The sequence below is a fragment of the Dipodomys ordii genome, unplaced genomic scaffold (assembly GCF_000151885.1).
Source record: "Dipodomys ordii isolate 6190 unplaced genomic scaffold, Dord_2.0 Scaffold2, whole genome shotgun sequence".
Lineage (NCBI taxonomy): Eukaryota > Metazoa > Chordata > Mammalia > Rodentia > Heteromyidae > Dipodomys > Dipodomys ordii.
Genome location: NW_012267218.1, coordinates 4631035 through 4639450, shown reverse-complemented (window position 1 = coordinate 4639450; position 8416 = coordinate 4631035). Strand labels below are relative to the sequence as shown.

At 43.0% G+C, this 8416-nt stretch overlaps 1 protein-coding gene across 1 annotated transcript in view; it reads right to left on the bottom strand.

Moving 5' to 3' along the window:
- Setd3 (SET domain containing 3) overlaps nucleotides 1–2590 on the bottom strand; it is a 57364-nt gene extending 54774 nt beyond the window's left edge. Inside the window, exons 1-2 of the mRNA XM_013013138.1 lie at nucleotides 2513–2590; nucleotides 2301–2410 (exon numbers count right to left, since the gene is read on the bottom strand). Of these exons, the coding sequence (XP_012868592.1) occupies nucleotides 2301–2403 (103 nt within the window). The 5' untranslated portion in view covers nucleotides 2404–2410; nucleotides 2513–2590. The remainder of the gene's footprint in view (nucleotides 1–2300; nucleotides 2411–2512) is intronic.
- Nucleotides 2591–8416: the final 5826 nt, after the last annotated feature.

The following is an 8416-nucleotide window of genomic DNA, read 5'->3' as shown; positions in this document are numbered from 1 at the left end:
TTTTTTTTTTTTTTTTTTTTGTCTGTCGTGGGGCTTGAACTCTGGGCTTGGGCGCTATCCCTGTGCTCTTCAGCTCAAGGTAAGCGCTCTACCGCTTGAGCCACAGCACCACTTCCGGTTTTCTAGTGGTTTATTGGAGATAAGAGTCTCATAGACTTTCCTGCCCTGGCTGGTTTTGAACCGCGATCCTCAGATCTCAGACTCGTAAGTAGCTAGGATTACAGGCGCCCGGCTTGAAAGACGTCTCTTTAAAGAAGCAACATGTACTGTTCTGGCATTACATGGTGGAGCTGGCAGGTGTGCCCAGGCAAAAAGTGGGGCTGGACACAAGAGTCAGTGGCCTACAAAGAGTGCTGCATTTATGCTCCACATGCTTAAGAATGCAGATAGTAATGGTGAACTGCAGGGTGTAGATGTAAACTCTCTGGTCACTGAACACATCCAGGTGAACAAAGCAATCAAGATGTGCTGCCGAACTTACAAAGCTCATGGTTGGATTAACCCATACATGAGCTCCCCTGGCCACATACTGAAAAGGATCAAATTGTTCCTAAACTGGAAGAGGAGGTTGCAAAGAAGAAAATGGTATCCTAGAAGAAACTGAAGAAACAAAGCTCTTGACATGGAATGAATTTAGCATAAAATAAATGGAAATAAAGGGAGGAAAAAAAGCTCAGAGGCAGTACCTAGTCCAAGTTCAGCCCAAGGATAAGCACCAAAAAAATACAAAGAAGAAGGAGGAAGAGGAGGAGGGGGTAGGGGTGGGGGTGGGGGTGGGGGTGGGGGTGGGGGTGGGAGTGGGGGGGAGTGGTAATGCTTGCAGAAGTCAGCCTACCTTTCTAGCTAAGCCCCATTAAGAGTGACTCCCTAAGGGAAGCCAATTAAGCAGGACAAGAGGACAATCATTTGACATTTCATACATACAGTATTCTATTAAGCACTACTCTGGAAGTTATAAAAGAGGAGGCATAAGTACTACTCACAAAAGATTCTGCTGTTGGAGCTGACCTGCAAGACCAATTCCCCTGCCTGGAGCTGGTCACGTTGGAAGGGTGCACACTGACATCCTGTCTACCAGCAACATTTCCTTCATAATCTAACAGTTTAAAGAAAGAGGCCCCTTTCCCATGCTCATGCCAAACCTACTGCCTGCCCCTGCTTCATTCATGGGGTCAATATCCATTTAGATATTTGTAACGTTATTAGAGTGTCACACCAAATCATTGATACAGATAGCTGGCCAAGGGCAGTGATGAGAAGCATCCACGTCTGTCTCATCACATACCAAATGATTTCTTGGACCTTACCCCCACCTACTAAGGAGAAGAGTACATATGAATATGGCAAATAATTAACATGACTCCTAACTATTAAGGTTGACTAGTCTTACTTCATTCTTTCCTCACCAAGCAATGACTGAGGTCCGGTAGTACAACAGTAAAGAAGATAGGAGCCTGGCCAAAAGCTGCCTTCAGGCTAGTGAGGAGAACAGGTAATAGCCTGGCACATAGGGGCCTGCAAGACTCATGAGAACCCTTGAAGAGGGACCTGACTCGGGTTTCGCTGTGGCTTTGTTTCTGTCAGGGAGGTAAAGCTAAGTTTTTATTTGAGGTTTAACTGTCACATCATCTAAATGTAAGGAATGATCAGAGTTAAATCTTAGGCACCTGTAACACCAATTTAAATTCACAATTTAAAAGTTATCAAGTTATACTAGCTTACAAAAGCAACAACGGGCACTTAAGGTATTTCATTTCCTTGAACCATGAACCCTCAGACTTGAGCATGTGAAAAACGAAATGCCATTACATAATTGCTGAAAGTAAAGGTGCCCGGTTTTGGCAGGGTTGCTCCCTGGGAGGCATGCTGGGCTTGCCTGGGGCTGAGAGCCTTGTGATACATCTTCACATGCCCAAGTTCATGAGGTCCCTGTCACACTCCTAGAAGCAGTGATCTGTGTTTGCTGATAAGAATACTGAGCCTCTATATACTTTCTCAATGCTAAACTGCTAAAAGGTAATGAGCTTTTTTTTCTGCTCCTGGGTGCCCTTGGAGGACCAACTTCATGGCTAAAACACAGAAGTTCTTCATTTGATACCAGTTTCTCCATCCTTCTAGATGGAACTGCAAATTAGAGAAGTTTTCCAACTGCCAGGTCATGTGGCTACTAAGCCAGGAGTGAAACATGAGCTGGTCTGATATACATTCCTGTCCCAGGGAAGCCAGCAGTCAGCACTGGACATGGAAGGAGAGGCAAGCCACTGTTACCACATGCGACAGGACAGCAGAGGGCCACTTACTCTGCAACAGCTCACTGGTCAGGTTCAAGATTTCTTTCGGTGACACAGTGGCTGTAGCCCCGGTGCCTGACTTCTGAGTTTTCACTCGACTCTTCTTACCCATTTTCTGACTACAAGAAAGAAAAGGAGAAAAAAAATTACATTATCAAAGCAGAAAATTAAAAAAACAATAGGCACAGCAATCTCTTCACCTGGAGATGCTAAGATCTTACCTCACATATGGAATGTCCAGAAATTTCCTTCCAGAAATAGAAATGTGTAATATTACTATTTGGAGCCACGCACACAGGAAAAATAACCTGAAGTAGTTCAGGAAGAAATACTCATTCCATTTCACGTACAAAAAACTATACTAGATGCAACTTTTACTCTAGAACTTATACAGATTTTTATAAATTTTACTTTTTTGTAAAGATGCTGTACAGAAGGGTTACAGTTACACGAGTAAGGTAATCAGTACAGTTCTTGTCGAGCATTGTTACTCCCTCCTTTGTTGTTCTCCCACTGTCCCTTTCCTCCCCCAATTATACAAATTTTAAACAAGCACACAGTAACACTTAATTCCATCATGTCATTATGGATAATAATAATGTATACACCAAAGACAGCACAATATGACAAGTGCAGAAACAACATATACCCTCTGTCACTTTTCTTTAAAAGAATCATTTCCCAGTAACAATAACAGTATTATAAATGACAGATTATAGTCCGTCTGGAGAAATGTTGAAGACATTTTAGAACTCAATGAAACCTCAGACAGCTATTATTTTTAGGTGTGTGTACCAATCCTGGGACTTGAACTCAGGGCCTGGGCACTGTCCCTTAAATTTTTTTGCTTAAGGCTAGTGCTCTACCATTTAAACCACAGATCTACTTCCAGCTTTTTTTTGGTACTAAATTGGAGATAAGAGTGTCCCATGGACTTTCCTGCCTGGGCTGGCTTTGAACCATGATCTTCAGATCTCATCCTCTTTAATAACTAGGATTCCACATGTGAACCACCAGCACCTGACCAGACAGCTATTCTAAGTTCTGTATTTTATTCCACAGAAAAATCTAAATTGCCTTTCCCAGGGTTTCACAGGAAGTCATGAAGACTCTAGACTTGCACAAGTTCTTCTATTGTCTTGCAGTATGACACTTCACCCAGCTATTAATCTTGTGTCATGGGACACATGAGAAATGACAAATAGCTCACAGGTAAATGATATGGGATATACCAGTGACAAAGACCTAGTGAGCTGACGTTTGCCCGAAAACATTTCACAATTAAGTCTCAAAATGTAAGAGCCAGGGGACAGGACTACAAGAAGCAAGGCAAGTACAGTACAGAGAGAAGACCTGGAGAAACAGGTGAGTCACCAGCGGAGAGGGTTGGACTGCTGTCTAGGAGTCTGGATTTGATCCTCTGGTAAGAAACACATTAGGAAGACAGTCCAGGAAGGTGGAGAGAGTATATTCAGCCAAGGGCTAGTAGAGCAGTGAACAGCAGACTACCCCAACAATGTCCTCCAAGAAGGCTCTGGACAGCAAATTACCTATCATCTCAGGAAAGAACCCAAAGGCATACTTTTCTGTTTAAAAAAAAAATGGGTGAGGTGCAGTTCATAGGTTCTACACATGCTTAGCAAATATGAAGCACAGGTTCAATATCTACACCAAAAAAATGAAAGGAAAAAAAAAGGAAGGAAGAAAGGAAGATGGTCAACTACTAAGAGAAATGTGTTAGGACAGAGTTCAGTCTACCTGCTCTCCTACCAGGGGAGATCACTGAGTCGAAATGAAAAGGACATGCTAAATGATAGAAAATGCAATTCTTTGCTAAGATGGTTATCTTCTCTTACACAGGTAATGTAAATGATGTAAATGTAAAATGCAAATGTAAAAATAATGCATATATTATGACATATTGTTATATATTAGATTATAATGTATTAAAGTATATATTAAATCTCCTAAAAATAGTGTAAAAAAACACTGAGATAAAAATGGCATCAGTAAAAATATGTAAAATGACAGAATTGAAAGGAGTCATTTTGTGATCAAAAGCCAGAAGTAGGAAGGGATGAAGGGGAAAAGGAGAAAGAACAGCCGAAGTGCCTGTTCCTGCACTGCAGGGCTGTCTTAAAGGGAAAAAGCCCTCTCCCTGTCATCATTCACTCAGCCTAAAATAAGGGCACAGCCTGGGCAGAGTGCCTCTCTCCTTCCTCTGGACTTCAGGGCCTCCAGGGGCCTCAAAAGGCATCTCTATGGAGGGTCAGCAAACTCAATTTGAAAGTAACTAACGCTATAGAGGAGTCTGCTAATAAGGACTTTAATCACACTTCCAAATATAACAGACCTAGCAGCCTGGCAGAACACATGCAGAAGGACACTGTAGTGATGGCTCAACTAGCCTCTTGCTTCAGCCCTACTGGTAAGACCTCTAACTGATTCAAGAGGGGCCTTTAGCTGAGGAGCACCAAGACCCTACCCTTCTAATGGAAAGGGCCTGTAAAGCATACTGCTCTTGCTTTATACCAGGCAGTGCAATCGTTGCCAATGGCTACAAAACAGGCCTCACTGGCTCCAGCTATGCCCCTCTCCTCCTCAGTCTTTCCTCATGTTGGTCCAAAAACTTGATGGCTCATTAAAGCAGCCATGACAGTGATCAAGTGATGTTCACAGGCACCGAGCAGTCACATTATCATTTTTAGATGTCATCTCAGAAAGGTTAGGGCTTTTCTCCATCCAAGGTGGTGCACTAAGTAAGCAGCAGAGCAAGAATTTGAGCTCAGCACCATGTCCACACTGCTTCTGTTTACACACAGACAGAAGTGTGTGGTATTTCAGGGGTTGAGAGGGCTGAGAGATCTTCTAGATTGAATGGCATACTCTACCACATCTCTACCTGTGCCCACCTCCAGCCCAGCTCCTCAATTCATATTCTTGCTTAGGCCCTGACATCAGGCTCCTTTGGGTCACCCTATCTACCCCTCCCTAATGCTTAAACCTCCCCTGAGGTTGCCACCCATCTTGCAGCGTCTCCCAATCCTAGTACACACAGCAGCACACACCTCCCTCTACCTGTCCCTTTACTCCCCATCCCACACCTCACCTACAACACTATGGTCACGTGTATACATACTCTATTTTTCTACAACTTCTGTCCAGGTGTCCCCTGGACAGTCCTGGGTTGTATTCCGAGTCACAATCCACAGGCTCCTCTGCAGTTCCTTGAACATCCTTCCATTACTGATAGACACCATTGCACTAAAGGACTGAGTCACATGGCAGTCACCTCCAGACAAGAAGCCCTTGAGAGTGCCCCTCTGTCTTATCTATGTCCCCACCCCAACTTATAGCCCAGACCTCAGCATACAGTGTGGCATGGAGGATGTGACCCCAAGTTCCCAAGGAAAAACACCTGGACATTTTCCAGATTGGGTCAAAATCTATATTATAGGCTGGAGTTCAGTGTTAAGTACTTTCTTAACAAGTGCAAGGAACACAAAAATAAACCAATAAACAAAAACCGATCTGTATTCCTGGAGCTTCTTCCCAAGTTTCTGTTCCCTTGGAACACACAGGAAATGTCAAATTCCTGCTCCAGGCAAGAGATCATTAAATATATGATCACAACAATTTGAAAGCACGATACATCTCTTTGGTAGTAATTTTCTTGCAGTCAAGTACTTATAACTCAAATTGTTCTCAAGGTTTTTTAAGTCAGAAAACTGCCAGATTATAAAAATAGTAATACGTATAAAAATATAACAAAAGTAAAACTTCAAAGCACATCAGTAAATTAGCCCCTGCGGAGCAGGTATGCTAGAACGGCCTCTTCAAAAGTCCTGTGGACTGTGCCAGGCCAGGCCCTTCTCGTCAGCTCTTTCCATCTCTATTCAGTTCCAACCCTCAGTCTCCTCCAACACACTGTCCACAGCTTACCCTATTAAAAACTGAAGTATAAGTTACAACAACACAGCATACAGCTTTATGGGCTAGCTCTTACACCTCCTACACTACTGCTATCCCAGTAATGGAGCAAGGACAGCCGGTGCACAACAGCCCTCCCTCAGGCCATTCCCATCCCAAAAGTAATCCACATTTTGACGTTTATTACTACTATTCAGTTTCAGTTTTCCTTTCTTGAAATTCATATAACTGGAATTATATACTATGTGGACTTCTTCTGATCAACTTTCTACTGCTCACAGTCTGGGATGGGTGAAGTGACTCATCCCTTTTTACTTGCCCAGCTTTTTCTCTATCTGTCCTGGAATGCTGCCACCCCTTGTGTATACCTGGCAAGTCTCCAAACTCTGAGGCCTTTCCTAAATGTTCCCAGTGGCCTTAGGGAAAATTCTAAGCTCTTCCTTGAAATTCTAAGCTCCAATGAAAGTGAGAAAAGACCAAATTCAAGGTCATTAACAGATGCTGAAGCTTGGCTTCTCCGGGGCTTAGGTCTTTTGAAAATGTAGACTATTCTAGACTCTAAAGGAAAGAAAGTGGCTAGTCCAAGTTTAGACAAGAATCTTCATCTTAACTCAGGATGTATGACTGTGCCTGACCCAGAGAATGCATCTCCCTAGGGCACAGGATCCTGGGTTGGGCTCTCTCTTAGCCTGTTCTACCCAGACTGGTTTGCAGGGCTCTTCAGCCTCAGAGGCTCCAGGGTTCTGTTTGCCTCTGAGCAGTCAGCGGCACATGGTTTAGATGAGCAGGAATTTCTATTCACTTAGTTTGATAGCCCAGCATATGCTTCGCTGAACTTAGAGCTGTCAACATCTGTAAGATTTATTTGCCTCTGGGTTCAATATGGCTTGGCACTAATAGTAGTAGTTGTGGGGCATCTCTGACTCAAAGCACCTGAAGGCAAAAGCCCTATGTTCACTTTTCATCCCACAAAGCATCGGCTTTCTGTTGGTTTTCAGGCCTTGGATCTGACTACCATTCCCTGACTCACACTCTTGGTTCTGTTACATACTTGGTCCTCCCACCCTTGCTCTTATGGTCAGGATCCCTCTCCTCACACTTCCAAAGCACAGCCCAAACCCCTGTGACTTTGCCCGCTACAGTCTAAATGTGCCTATTTTACCCTTTATCTCACAGCAGAAAGAGACAAGAGCTTCCACTTCTATGTTCTCTATAGGATCTAGTATAGTGACACATAGTAAAAGGGTCAAATATCAGTTAAATGAAGAAATCTTTAAGGGCTGGGGATGTAGTTCAGTTTAGCATGTGCAAGGCCCTAAATTCAACCTCCAGCACCACAAAGAGAAAAGAAAAATGAAAAATCTTTGTATATTATGTTTGAATATATTAGTGTTACTAATTTTGACATTTCTCCCACCAGTGATTAGAATAGTAGTGTTAGATGGCTTTCCAACCCTGTGACAAAATGTCTGAGAACAACAACTTGGGTCATGCCTATAATCCTAGCTACTCAGGAGGCTGATATTTGAGGATAGTAGTTCAAAGCCTGTCTAGGCAAGGAAGTCCGTGAGATTCTTATCTCCAATAAACTAATAGAAAAAGCTGGAAGTGGCTGGGTGGCTCAAGTCACAGAGCGCTTGCCTTGAGCACAGAAAGGCTCAAGGACAGCTTCCAGGCCCTGAGTTCAAGCCTCAGGACCAGCAAAAATAAATACTTTTTTGAAGTTTTTTTGTTTTTTGGGTTTTTTGGAGGGTTTTTTGGCTCAGGATTTCAGAGGTTGTTAGTATTCAGCTGACCCATTGCTGTGGGCTTGAGAAGAGGCTGAACATCAAGGCAGGAGAGAGCCGTGCACCTCATGACAGGTGGGAAAAAGAGATGGAAGAAAAGAGTATTCAGTATGAGTGGCTTCCTAAGATCAATTTCCCTTTGCCATTTTTCACCAATCTTATGGATTTGAAATGATTACCTACCATTTATGTTTATGATTCAAAAATATATTATTCACAATTTGTTATTTTCATTGTGATTTTCACTGAATTGGGTGCTAGATTCTAAATTTCAACAAATAAAACAATAAAATAGGTTTGAGGGGCTGGGAAGGTGGTTCAGTGGTAGAGCGCTTGCCTTGCATGCATGAGGCCCTGGGTTCGATTCCCCAGCACCACATAAGCAAAAAGAAAAAAAGCCGGAAGTGG